Below are 13545 nucleotides of genomic sequence, written 5' to 3'. Positions count from 1 at the left end.
GGTGTGTGCAGGCTGTCTAAAATGGGATTTTGGAATAATGGTATAAAAGGATATTGCAGAATTAGTAAGTGTTGGGGAAAAAATGAGGGATAGAAAAAGAAGTCATGCAAAAGATTTGCCATAGTTTGTGAACAGTTAAAAGGAAAGCAGGAAGTTTGCAGTATGCATTTGTGTGTTGTAGTAATTAATTCCCACACCCCATTTCCGTGTCGTTTCTTGCAAATTAGAGACATGGTTTTTATTGGAAAATAACTCTGGTTATCACCACTTCCTGGACATCACTGATGCTAATCAAAACGTAGTGTGGGCCCCTGATCAATTAAATGTTAATGACTCATTTTGAAAGACTTAGTGAGGTAGTTGATAATGTGACAGGGAGTTCAGTTGGAAAAATAAGGAGCCTTATGCTCTTTGTGATTGTTACCTGACTTGGCCAAACCTTTTGTTTCTCCAGAATTATATTTTTTAAAATAAATAAATAAAAATCTGGTTTTCTTATGTTAAGATCAATCGCTCAAAGGAATGATTAGGTTGAACAGTACTACTTGGAGCGTTTGGTGGTGGGCAGTCCGTTGTCCTCTACTGTTCAAGCAAGGATTTGTTTTTACCCTTAAAGGAAGGAGCATTTCAATGATATCAGTGAAGTTCAGGTATCTGTCATTTTTTGCAAAACTAGCGGTAAGATTTTTAGCACATTAAGCATTGCTTATTAACAGCAGAAATTATTTTGACATTATGTGTCTCTTTCTCGGTTATCACAGTACTGGATACCAGTGTATTTACTATTCACCTGAAAACACAGCCAAGGCAAAAGAAGTTCTCAGCAACATCAATCATCTACAACCTCTCATATCAAGCCATGCAGACCTGCTGCTTAATTCTGCAAGCCAGCATTCTCCAGACAGCTTGAAGAATTCTTTAAAGATGCTTTCAGAAAAAGTAAGATTCAAATCTTCACTGCAATGGGAAATGGAATAAGCAAGTTTCTAACTGCTGGGGTTTTTTTCTGCATAAATTGACTTTCATAGCATCAGGAAATGTTAAATAAGCTCTACTAAAATAAGCTTCAAAATGTTGCTATCAGAAAAAGAAAATTATTTAGCATTTGTGTAGGCTTTCCATGTAGAAAATTAATGAAATCTATAAATTTTGTCTTTATTTGAAAGTATAATCAATTTAATTTCATGTGTCTTTATTATCCTCTAGTGGCCACATACTGGGATTTATCAAAAATAGATTATTGTAAATAATTTTGTGGTATGATAAACAGTTATGTTATTTCTCCTTCTGTGATACTTCAGACTACTCCTTGTGGGAAGTAGTTCAAGCCAGGTTTGAACATAGGGTTTAGGCTAATAGCATGATCAGAAATGGTGATGCAGTCTGGAAGGAGAAGCTAGGAAGTTGGCACCAGGAGGTCTCAAGTTTTAATCCTCCTTCCTCTATTATACTCCTTTTGTAGCTGTAGGCTCTTCCTCATCTTAGTTTCTTTAGCTCTAAATTAAGGAAGATAATATTTTCCACCTGTCTCACAGAGTGATATTGGAGATTAGCTGAAGTCTGAAGTACTTTTAAGCATATGTTATCCTATAAAAATATTAAGCAGTATAGCTATGACCAGAGGGGTTGAAAAAAGTTTCCCATTGCTTCATGGGCCATACCTTCTGTAATGTGATCTCAATATGGCTTAATAACACTATCAATAACCATTTCCATATATCTTCAGCTATTGGGAAGTGGCAACCCCTGTGGTCTGTTGAGCACTATTATCCCAGCAGTACATCGTTCAATGGGAGAGTTTCAAATCTGAATATTGAGCTCAGCCACATACTGTGAAGGCATTGCTTTGGAGCCACGGGGGAGATAAACGTTGCTCTCGGTTACAGCTGTGTAAATCCACAGTAACTCTGAGAACACTGGAGTCACTGTGAATGTCAGGGATATAGAGGAAAGTAGAATTCAGCCTGGAAATAAAAGGGAGGAATTTAGGAGGGGGTTTGGTGGCAATTATAGTGTACCTTTCCATGTAGTACTGAAAGAGGCCATTTTAGCTGCACATAGAAAAAGTGAAGCTGCTCTGTTAGCAGTTTGTTCAAAGAAATATGCATACGCAAGTGAAGCAGATCAACAAAAAAGTGCTTGTTCTGAAGATTCAAGACATGGTTGTTAAGGAATTTTCATGTTTGCTGTAGCCACATTTGCTTTGCCCTTCCCACCTTCGCCTGTCTGGGCAGGAGGAGTGGATGATTTCAGAGTGGCTGCAGGCAGCTGTGATACTGACCCACAGTTTGAACCATGGCCTACTGGAGAGTCTGACTACGGAAAAGGGCCAAAAAAGACAATCCATTCACTTGGAAAAGTCACAGATATTTTAAATTTATAGCTGGTGATTTAGTTGTGTATGTTCCCAGAAGTGGAAGCAGGAGTCTCACCCGACGTAGTCCACCTGACCGTTTCTGTCTAGCCTCGACCTTCTGCTTGAAAGAGATTAATCCAATTGTCTGAACAGCTGCTGCATGAACGGTTGAATACCTGCTTCCCTGTCTATTCCCAAATTTACTCTGAGGAGAAGACGATTATTGAGAAAAAGGGTGGGACCATTGCTGAGGAAGGTAGTGTGGAGGGACAGCTGCTTGTAAAGAACGGAAGGGAGTTGGGGAGGAAAGGAAAGACCAAGAAACAACTTCAGAGAAGGGTGATATTAAGTCTCAAAACCCAAATTGGGTAAGCCCACAGGGTGCTGCTATTAGATTCCTCATGGTTAATACAAAGCATCATCTCGATATCCTAAGATAACCTATCTGTATAGTCTGGTACCATATGGGAGGGTCCAAGACTAACAAGAGTGTTCCTGGTTATATTTAAGATAGGTTGGCATGCTCTTCTGGATAGAATTACGTGATGCCTACCTGTATTCTTGAGACACAACACATGAAGTGCTTCTGCTCTCCCAGCTTTGGTATACTTTTCTTATATAAAAAAGAAACGTTCTCTTGCATTTTAACTTGATAGAAATTTAGAAATTAAACAGCTGTTGGAAGAAGTCCTAAAAATGATTTGCCTGGTGATTAAATTCCTCAAGTTTATTAAAAAGCTTATCGCTTTTTATTTTAAGATAATGTTAAGCTTGATATATAGAATAATTCTTTCTAAAAACATTAGGTAGCAGTGAGTATATCTGAGCTATCAGTAATGTGAATTACAGTTAAGTATTTATGTTAGAAATGGAAGGACTGGCTGCATGCATTGAAAGTGGAAAATTAAATCAAATAATTCCACTGCTGCTTCTTAAATTGAGGTTATTTTCTCATATTAAGCATGGTTTTACTTCTCCATATATGATTTGCAATTTACTGTAATGTTTCCCTGAGACTAACCTTCTATCAACACTTTCTGTTAATTGATTAAGGAAGCCTTTAGCTGTTGACAAGTGTATCAGCATTTGCAGCTTGCAGAAGGCTTGATAAATTCATTTTCCAGCTATGCCTATCTTTGTTTGCAGAAATATTCTTTAGTCAAGTATCTAAAAGAATTTGCACACTTTTCATTTCTTTGTATAGACTTGTTTTGTGATTCCAATACAATTTTATAAATAGTGGTGTTCTGCAAATTTAGCTGTACTGAGCTGTAAGAAAATGTAGTTAAAATGTAGATTGTTGTTAAACCAACGGAATCCTTGAATGGAATTTAATTACAGGAGCATTTTAGTGTCTATATGAAAAAATGGCTGTTCGCCTCCATGCCAGTTTGCTTTTTAAAATTAATTTTCCCTATAAAATATTTATATTAAATTAAATTACTGAAACTTACATTGCAGTCATAGTGGGCACTCCTTACTTCCAGTTGACCAGTGCTTAGAATTTTCTGAAGTTTAAAGCTGTTCGAGTCTAGCATGCCTGATGCAGAGACCTGAAATGATCTCAAGCAGAATGTGAGGGGGAGGGGAGGTACAAAACCTCAGCAAAACCATGATGATGTCATTTCTAAGGACAGACAAGTAAAACAGTTTGGACTCTCTTGATATGGAACTGTAGAACAGTCTTGAAGAAGAGCTCTGCTGTTACCATGCAAGAAAAGACAACTCCACAAAGTCTCACTTTGCCTCCTCTTTATAGAAGATTGGTAGGGTTTACTAGCAATATTCCCCAAAGACTACATATTCTCTGAGTAGTCCTGAAGGGCTACATATAAGAAAACTGTCTCTGTTTAAGCACCCTTTCTCTGAGGCACCAAGTTAGTAAGGAGGAGACAGAATGGGTCTGGCAAAATTGCTGGGGAGATGGATAGAGTTGCCAAGCCTAAATCACTAAAGAATCCCAAATCAGGTCTGAAAGAAGCCCTGATGTTGGTCTAAAAAGTCATAAACTAGCTTAGGTATCCATAAAGTTCTTATTTTTAAGACTTTTGAATTTTATTTGCAGTAAATTTTCAGCCTTTCTGTGTGTGTATCCATTGAGGATCAAAAATACCTTTTTCCTAAGCGTCATGAAAATGGTAAAAAGCAGAAACTTCTCAAGCAGGTACCTAACCCAGCAGCCGGAGCTTTAAGAAAACCTTCCATTATTTAGAGCATTGTGGTCTAAATGTCAGTAAACTTTTGAGGAGGTATTGAGGCAGGAAAGCAAGTAAAATCAGTTCAGTAGGAGTAGAGGCATACAAAAGGGGAGCAAGTACTAGCAAAAAGGGGCAGGATAAGAATAGAAGTAGTGCAGAAACGGGGAGGAAGATTTCCAGGAAGATAGATGCTGACACTTGAAATGTGTTTGGTTTGGGGTTTTTTGCTGCTTCTCCTCCAGGTTTTGCATAAGAAGCATAAACGGGCTGAATGAGGTTTGGCTGGGTAACCTTTATTTCTAGCATTTTCTAGCTTTGTGCAACTGCTTGTTCAGGCTGGTTGCTCTGACTCTTACCTATATACTTTTCCGCATACCTGTTTAAGATTGTGTGCACAAAGGCACTCCAGCATCTGAATCTGCATGTGACAATCCACTGTGTTCTGGGTAAATAGGAAGGCAACTAAATCCCACTGACCTGGGGTAAATAAATTCAGGTAATTGTGCTGTGAAAGGAATGTGAAACGGTGTTTCATCACCTGTGAACCAGGGGAGAGGAGCTCTGGCAGCCTGGGTGGGATGCAGTATAGCAACAGGGTGCGTGCTCTCCCCACCCTGATGGACGGACCCTGTTGAACGTTGTTGGCTGTAACCCAAGTTGTGACTCTCCCCAGCTGTCTGTCACTGCGGCTTTGCTAGTGGTTACGGCCCTGTGGTGAGAGGGAACGTGTCCTTGCACCTCACCCTCTGCTGTTCAGTAAGTTGTCTCAGCTGACAGAGTGGGTTGGCCAGCCTCCTCAGTAAGAGGAGCAGCGGAGGTAGGGCCACGTGTTGTGTGTGCCTGCAGGAGGTGGGCTTGTGTGGCAGACTGGTGGCAACAGCAAGCGCTGTTGCGTGGAGGCAGAGACAAGAGGTGCTACAGACCGTATGCAGAAAGCATATTCCCTTTCTTGTTGGGGTGAAAGGGAAATAAATAATGCAGGGAGGTTGGAGGATTTTAAAAATACGGTAAACTTCCAGCTTTCACAGTCAAGAAGGATTTGGGAAAAAAGATACAGTGATTGAATAACATCCTCACAGAGCCTGGAAAAACTACTTCAAGGTTTCCTTTCTTTAAAAATAAATAAAATAAATCTAGAAATCAGGTGTGTCCTCGCCTGCTCGAGTATCTGGGTTGATACCTACATGTACCAAAATTTATCTCTGGAAATGCTGCTTTTGCAGATACTGCAATCTCAGCCCTGTAGAGTGGTGGGTTTTCATTTAAGAAGATCCTTAAACTTGTTATTCGCATTTTATCCGACACTTATTCAGAAATTATTGAATAGTGGTTGGTTACTCTAGGAAGTGGTTCTTGTAGAGGCTTGTCTCTGCAGGCAAAATTTGGAACTTGAATAAAATAGGATTGTGTGAAAAGACCATGATCTCTATGACAGATACTGTACTTTTGCGTTGAACCTTAGATTGATGGGATTGTAAAATGGGATGATGTCCCAAAACCCCTTGAATTTTTCCACATTGTTTGTTGGTCTACTTTGGTTTCTGCCTCTCAGGCTGGCCTGAAACAAATAGCCACTCTACCCAAGGGTTTTAATGTTATAATAAGGGCTATTATGTTATAATGGCTGTGTTGCAGTATTGCATTCTTTGGTCTAACCTTTTTATTAATTTATTGTTTTTCTAGACAGAGTTATTTGTGCATGCATTTAAGGATCAGCTGGTCAGAAGTGCCCTTTTAGCACTATACACAGCCCGGCCTGGCTGTGTCCTCAAGAAACCAGCTGTGCCTAGAAACAGTGCAGAAGAGGGGGGCGATTTACAGCATCAGGATCATCCTTCTCAGATTAAAAGACAAGACTCTATACCCCATCATTCTGAGTATGATGAGGAAGAGTGGGTAAGTAGTCAGAAACTCTTGGTTGGTATTCAATCCTAAACCCTACAAATCAGCATAAACAAATACAAGCCCTAAGTGTCCTTGTCACATATTGTGGGGGAGGGAGAGGAGTGCAAAACCACAAAATAATATTTTTCAGACGCATTGTACATTTTGAAATTAACTTGAAAAATTTCCTAAATATGGTGTGCTTCTGTGTGAGTGCTTGGTTGTGCAAGTAACAGTGAGGAGGATGAATATCTTCTTGCCCAGACAGGAAAAGTAGTCTTTCTTTGCTCTTACTTGAGTTCTTTTTGCTAGTTAGGCCGATTTAAGGAGGCTGGAACAGCATATGCTGTTATGAGGGAATTTTTTTTTTTGCTTTTTTTTTTTCCCCAAGACTGACTATAAATAGTTTAAATACACATGAATTAACCCTCAGCAAAACAGAGCCGTTTTCCCTTAGACTATGTTCTTAGAGGATGTCTGAGATTGCATAAAAGAATTAAACATGACTTTTAGATTTAACATTCTTAGAGTATCTTTCAAAGATTTGTATTATTTATATGCTGAGAATTTGTAAATTAATTATTTTGGTCGATGTGTTCATAATAGATTTGCTTCTTTGTTACATACACCCTGAACTCAAGCTATTTTTATTCAGTTCAGGCTCATACTTCCCGTTCATCACTTTATTCTCATAAATGTAAAGGATGCCAGCATATTAATCGCTATTGTAAATAATTAATAATTTGTGTGAGCTACAGTACTTATACCTGAACTGTAATTTTTTTCCATACCACAAATAAGGGAAGAAGAATATATTTCTTCTAGAGAAAAGACAATTAGCTAGACCCCCATGCATTAGGTAGTCATGAGATTTAAGCAATAAATAAATAACTCATTCTTTTATTTTTCTTCTGGGTTTAGAGCCTTGAATTCACTTTTTTCATGTTTTCTCAACAACCTGAGGGACTCAAATGGTTCTTCTTCCCTGCAAATGAAAGCCAAAATGTTTGTTTCCAGCTTTTGAAACATTCAGAAAAATAGATATCACAATAGATTTGATAAAAGGGAGAAATTTTGCATTGGAAAAATGGCACGTTTGCACAGGTTGTATTTTAATTTAGTGCTTCTGTCTCTGCAGAGAAGCTAGCTTTACTGTACTTCATTATTGATTTTTTAAAATATTTATTTCTGCCAGGTGCTTGGTCCTCATCTATTAAAACATATAAGCACATTAAAGTGTATCTTTTTTCTGCTGAATCAGTAAGGTTACCTGCTTGATGAAAATTAAGTGTATCTTTAAGTATTTTCTGAGTTAAACTGAGTCAGAGTCACTGTCAAACTGGACACAGTATAAATCTTAGAGAAATTTTGTTTTTTTCTAAATTTGGAATATTAGGCGTTTGTTATTTTTCAGTTCTATCTGTCAATGTAGGTCATGAATAATGTGAGTTTTAATGATCAAATTGTCATTAGCATGATGAAAAGAGAAAGAATAAATGCATTTAAAATTTGAAAAAACGCTTAATCTACTCTGAAAGTCAACTATAAAGGAGAAAACCATTGAGATACATTGCTTTGTACGCACAGTACTATATCCCCCTTTGTTGTTCTGACACACACACTATTATCAAGCACTAGAGTTACATTTTACAACTGGAGTTTCAGTTTTAGTTTTGCCCAAAATCTAAATCGGTGATGTCCAACAGCTCTCCAAACTGACCCTGTTCCATCCTCTTCCAATGACTGCATTACCTTATGACCATCACAAAAATGAATTAAAGGTCGTGTTTAAAAACCAGGTGAGGTCCACACTCTTCCCTGGCATCCAAGTTTATCTGTAAGGAATAGCTCCCAATTTCTTAACTGTGCAAGGTGCCCTTTCACTGAGTGACCAATGTTTTCCAAAAAGCTTTCTTCTCAATAGCAACAGTCTTGCATCTTTCTTTTTTGATACCAGGTACAAATATTCATCCCAGAGTAGCTGACAGCAGTATGGATTGAGCTATTTATGTTGGTGCACTACACGTAAGCAGTAGTAAAGCGTTACTGTTGAAGGAAAAATATTTAACTTGAGAGTTTTAGATTGCCTCTGGGTAGATGTTATCTTCTCTTTCCAGCTCCTTCTGCTATCCTAGAACCTCCCTGCAAGAGGGAACAAAGCATGTTGTCATGTATAACACAAGAAAAGGTGGGCATGTTGCCACTTGGAGGTGTTTCTGCTCTACATTTCTGACTAAATACTTAATGTGGTTGGAGCTACAAAGAACAGATAAAATGGCATTTCCAATAAGTTACGTACAAATACTGACACAGTACTCAGACTCAGGTCTGAAATACTGACCTGTGTACAATATATTCCATTCCAAAGCACTGTCACATCACAAGAGGGTGTTAATCATGCACATTAGTTAAGATATTTGCTTTATCTGTGAGCATACCTCAAAAGGACCTTAGTGTAATATATGGCTATCAACCCACATGAAGGAGACACAGTATCTTCAGAGCAGTGAGGAATGCAGTTGCTGTGTCATACTTGGCACAAGAAAGCCCGCAACTGTAGTGGTATATATGGAAAGACAAGAGATGACTGAAGAGAGGAGCTCTGTAGTGAATTTAGAAAGCCTGAGAATCCTTTAAAAACAAAAAGATAGCCTCTGGGACTATTGGCCAGCAATGCTTAGGAGGAAGACTTCCAGTCAGGTGCAATGGCAGGAAAATAGTTTCCTCTCCTGTTCCCTGGAATGGCGGAGTTGAATTGTCTTTTACTGATACTTTCAGAGTGGATGGAAATCATTACATTTTTTTAATTGGGTGGATGAAGGAGATTTATTTTACAAGTTCATTTTTAAATGTCCTAAGAAAAGTGCCCAGCTTTCTGTGAAGCCAAGACCTAGCTTTTCATGGAGATCGCTATGAGTATGCATTCATGCCTGCCAGTGCCGTAAGAGGCAGCAAGAGACGTGCAGCTATGGCCATTTCTAACCACATGTGCCGGGACTCCTTAATGTCACAAATGGCTGCTGAAATTTGGAAGTAGAAAATGTCAGCGTGCCGTTGCCTTGTCCCAGTCTGCCTTGTCCCAATGGGGTCAAGCCCTGTTACAGATTTCCACTTTCCCTGTCATTGCCTTGACTTTTGAGCTTAAAGAAGCAGTAATGAGAGAGAACCAGAGACCTTGTTTCTCTTGTTCTTTCACACCACAGCAATTGATGGGAAAACTGATATCAGGGGAGAAGCATCCTGCTTAGGAATCTAGGGTCTCTACTTCAGTGTTTCAAGAAATAAGACTTATTTTCTTCTGATCCCTCACTTCACACAGAGGGCTTATACCTGAGAGGCTGTGGGTGTATTTTGTCCTTTAACCTGCATGTGCTGCAAAATAATCACTTGTGAGGTAGTTCTTGGGCAAATTGAAAATAGACCACTTGAGATGGTGAAAGGTGAGTGGAAAGTGTGCTAGGCTACAGGAAAACGTTATGGGAATAGTAAGGGATGACAAAAAATGTGAAACGGGTGGATTTCTTCTCACAGAGAATAGTAGGGAGACGCTTGATTTTCATTGATTGTAAACTGCATTTTTGCTTGAGAATTGTTCTTACCAAACCAACGACTTTCAGCAGCCATCTCGGGAAAATGTGCCCATCTTTGGTGCAGACAGAATAACATCGCACTGAACGGTAGACACATCTACTTTTTCTGTCTGCATATAATGATAGCTTCCAATCCTAGGAACCTCCTATGTGGAGAAAAAGAGCAGTGGGACAGGCCCTTGCTCCCTCTGTCTTACTTGCCCATATGTAAAAAGACCAGATATATGATAATAAAAGTGAGCTTTCTGTCAACAGATGTTTTTGAATTTTGCTTCTAAACCCTCAGGCAATGTTTGTGTGAATATTGTATAGACATCATCTCAATGCTGGGTTAATAGCTGGTTTAAAAAGAGAAAAGTGTTCTTTGCAAAATGGAACAAGGGCTCATGTTTGTGTTGCTTGTGCAGTAACTCCAGATGCTTTTTCAGAGCTTAACAGTCTTTGTGTTGGGGTTAAATTCCCCCAGCAGAGGAAGAAAAGGGAAATTACGTTGCTGCAGCCATACTGAGCAACTTGAGTTCATATATCTCAGCAATTTCAGTAAATAGAAAGACTGAAGTTCCCTGCTACTCTCTGGTAAAACTTGCGGCTATTTGAGGACAGAATTTTTTCTATTTGCAACATTTTGTTGCTCTTCATAGAATCCTTTCCCCAAAAATAATGTTTGTGGGTGGTGGAAATCAATGACTTCACTCATATTTTTAAATGTTTTTCAGGAACACTTGAGGTACATGCAGGATGAAACTTTTCAAGGAGTCTATATGTGTCCTTTGGCTTTAAACTGTATCTACACGTGTGAATATCAGATAGTCATGTGTCTAATGGTTTGTTTCATGTGTACAGGTGCAGATATTTCCACTTGTTGCATCGTACATGCAGTACTTAAATAATTTGTGGATTAAGTGCAGTCCTGCATGAGAGTGACCAGCTTCTTGCCCTTGTAAATCGACAATACCTTTTTCATCATATGGTTAAGGCATGGGTTTATCTAGGGAGAGGGCCAAACCATAGGTTCTATATCCATCTATAACACTAGATGCTCACTTGGCCTTAAGGCAGGCCTACAAGATATTTCCAGGAATTGGGTCTGGGGAGCTGGAGGGGAGGATCTGTGTTGCTGTACAGATTCAGCAAGTACATGCTTCCGTCTGCAGGCCCCTGTCGTGTCCCTCAGGGCAGGATGCCCACTTGCCACAGGGTGTGCCCTCAAGTGGAGGGAACAGGGAAAGATCAGATCCCTCAAGTCAGGATAATGGCCTAAGAAGCGTGGCATGTAATTCAAAACAGATCTTGGATTAAATGTTTGCCTTAGTAGTAGTTCTAACTTTGCCTTCACCCAACTTCCAAGTGTTACCATTTATATGGAACTATGGTATTCCTCTGAGTTTTCAGTTTTATTTAACCTTCTCTCTTGTCCTTTGCAACTCCATTTTTACACCTCAAGGCATGATGTATACATAATGCTTCTGGCTATTATATCATAAAATAGAAAAAAGAGCAGTGATATTATCTTCCCATTTTTAACCCCCAAGCAAACTCTGGCTGTTCTGCATTAGTTTTGGAATGACTCAGCATTAAAACATGTACATGGGGAGGTGTTGTGGGTTTGTTATGTTTTGGCTTTAGTCTGATTGCTAGCCTTGTGTACAGCCTCATTTGGCTTGGTTTTTCCCTTTTCTTATTCAGCCCCACCAAAGTAGGTGCAAGAGCTTTGATTTCTGCAGCATCCAGCACCTGAAGGACCCTTCCTGTATCTCTGTTCCATAACAGCTCTTTCTTTCACACCACATTATCTCTTTTGTTCTCTGCTTGTACAGAATTTCTTCTATTACTTCTGTAATTCTCATATTTGTTATAAACTCGGTTGGATGTGATGGTTGCAGTTTGTGTGACAGGTGAAGAACGAAGTTGAAATTGTGTTACCTAATAAACATGTCATGACAGCCATTTTGTAATGCTAGTCCTTTAATTTCACATTTGCTTTAACAGAGTAACTAATGCAATAAAGTAGAGGGTATGTTAAATTATCAAAAAGAGGTTGTCAAGTGCGATGGCAAAACTGGCAGTTGCACATGAGATTTGATTTGGCAAGGCTTCAAAGGTCTACCTTCTTACTTATTTCAAATAGACAAACTGCTCAGTTCCTTGGGGTTGGACCTGAAACTTTGTATGCATTTTCATGTAGAGTTTGAAGCACCTGTGTTTTTCAGTGTCTAAAAAACCAGTTTCAGTTCAGTCATTTACACTGGAAGAAAAAACTCCATGAAACTTAAGCTGGTAGGAGGCTGAATAATGAGAAAAATGCTAATATGCTGACACTTAATACTTCTAGTAATAATTCTAGTAATTTGCACGTGTCTGTCTCCACTTTAAGGTGTTAATAAGAAGTTAGTATTGTCCCTTTTTTTTCTTCTTCAGTAATGTGCAGTGATAATTATGCTCTTTTCAGGACAGGGTGTGGGCCAATGTGTTTTTTTTGGAAAGAGTTTAAACTGTGTTATTGCCATGGTGGACAGACTGCTTGAGAAAGACAACATCAGCAACGTTAAAGAGGGTGAAAATGACCCTTCGGCAGCAGATTGCAAGGTGTTGCATACAGGTGGTAAGCAACCTTTTTTTTTTTTTTTTTTAAAACATTGACTAGAGTAAATAAAAATTGAAAAAGTCACAGAAAAAGTATATAGAGAAAAGTCAATAATATCTTTGATGAGAGTGCTGATAGCAAGGTTTTGCACAGTTGTAGCCTTGAATGATGGAAGGCTATTTATCAAATTATAGCTCCATTGTGTGCTGAAACTGCTTGCCTCGCTCAATTTTTTTTGCAACAATGAAAACATTTTGAAACCACAATTTTTTCCTTTGAAAGCTGATGTAGTTTAATTTATTTTAGATTTCACTTGAATATATCATTTTGAGGAAAAAAATTGGAGCGTGTCTTACCCCATAGGAAACTTGCAATGAAAGGCAAACATTCTGTTTCGGTGTCATTCTCCTGTAAATCTTTCCACTTTTTTTTTTTAAGTGTTATACTGATATTTGTTTCCTGATTTGCTAAAATTCATTTTTCCCTGAACACAGTTGTCAATACGTGTCAATGCTGAAGGCAAAGTAGAGCGATTCCATGAGGTGATGTGAAGAAAATTTTGTCTGCAGTAGGTCATTGTCACCAAATCTCTGATCTTTTTCTGTGGCTACTTTCCTTGTTGCTTTCTTTAAGCATAGATCAGATCTGCTTCATAAGTCTGATGAGACTTTCTGATGTGCAAGTGTGTTGCAATAAAGGGAACAGCTCCTTAGTGATATTGGTGGTGGTCCAAATGTAAGGAAATCAGAACCAACCCTCATGCCACTCTTCAGTTAAAAAAAAAAACCAACCAAAAAACCACAAAAAAAGCCCCAACACACTCACCCCCCAAAATAACTCCAATAAAACCCCCAAATCACTGTATTTTATGGAGCTTTGTATAATTTTGGTTTTGTTTTTTTTTTTTTTTAAATTGTGTATTTTATCCTATAT

At 38.6% G+C, this 13545-nt stretch overlaps 1 protein-coding gene across 1 annotated transcript in view; it reads left to right on the top strand.

Annotated features, from left to right (window-relative positions):
• INPP4B (inositol polyphosphate-4-phosphatase type II B) overlaps positions 1-13545 on the top strand; it is a 213434-nt gene that overhangs the window by 134216 nt on the left and 65673 nt on the right. The window contains 4 exon segments of the mRNA XM_035899207.1: positions 762-939; positions 6238-6450; positions 12478-12504; positions 12507-12630. Of these exon segments, the coding sequence (XP_035755100.1) occupies positions 762-939; positions 6238-6450; positions 12478-12504; positions 12507-12630 (542 nt within the window).

This window comes from Egretta garzetta, unplaced genomic scaffold (genome assembly GCF_000687185.1).
Source record: "Egretta garzetta isolate BGI_Z169 unplaced genomic scaffold, ASM68718v1 scaffold258, whole genome shotgun sequence".
In the NCBI taxonomy this organism is placed as follows: domain Eukaryota; kingdom Metazoa; phylum Chordata; class Aves; order Pelecaniformes; family Ardeidae; genus Egretta; species Egretta garzetta.
The sequence above is the reverse complement of the archived record's forward strand: the minus strand, read 5'-3'. Positions and strand labels throughout refer to the sequence as shown.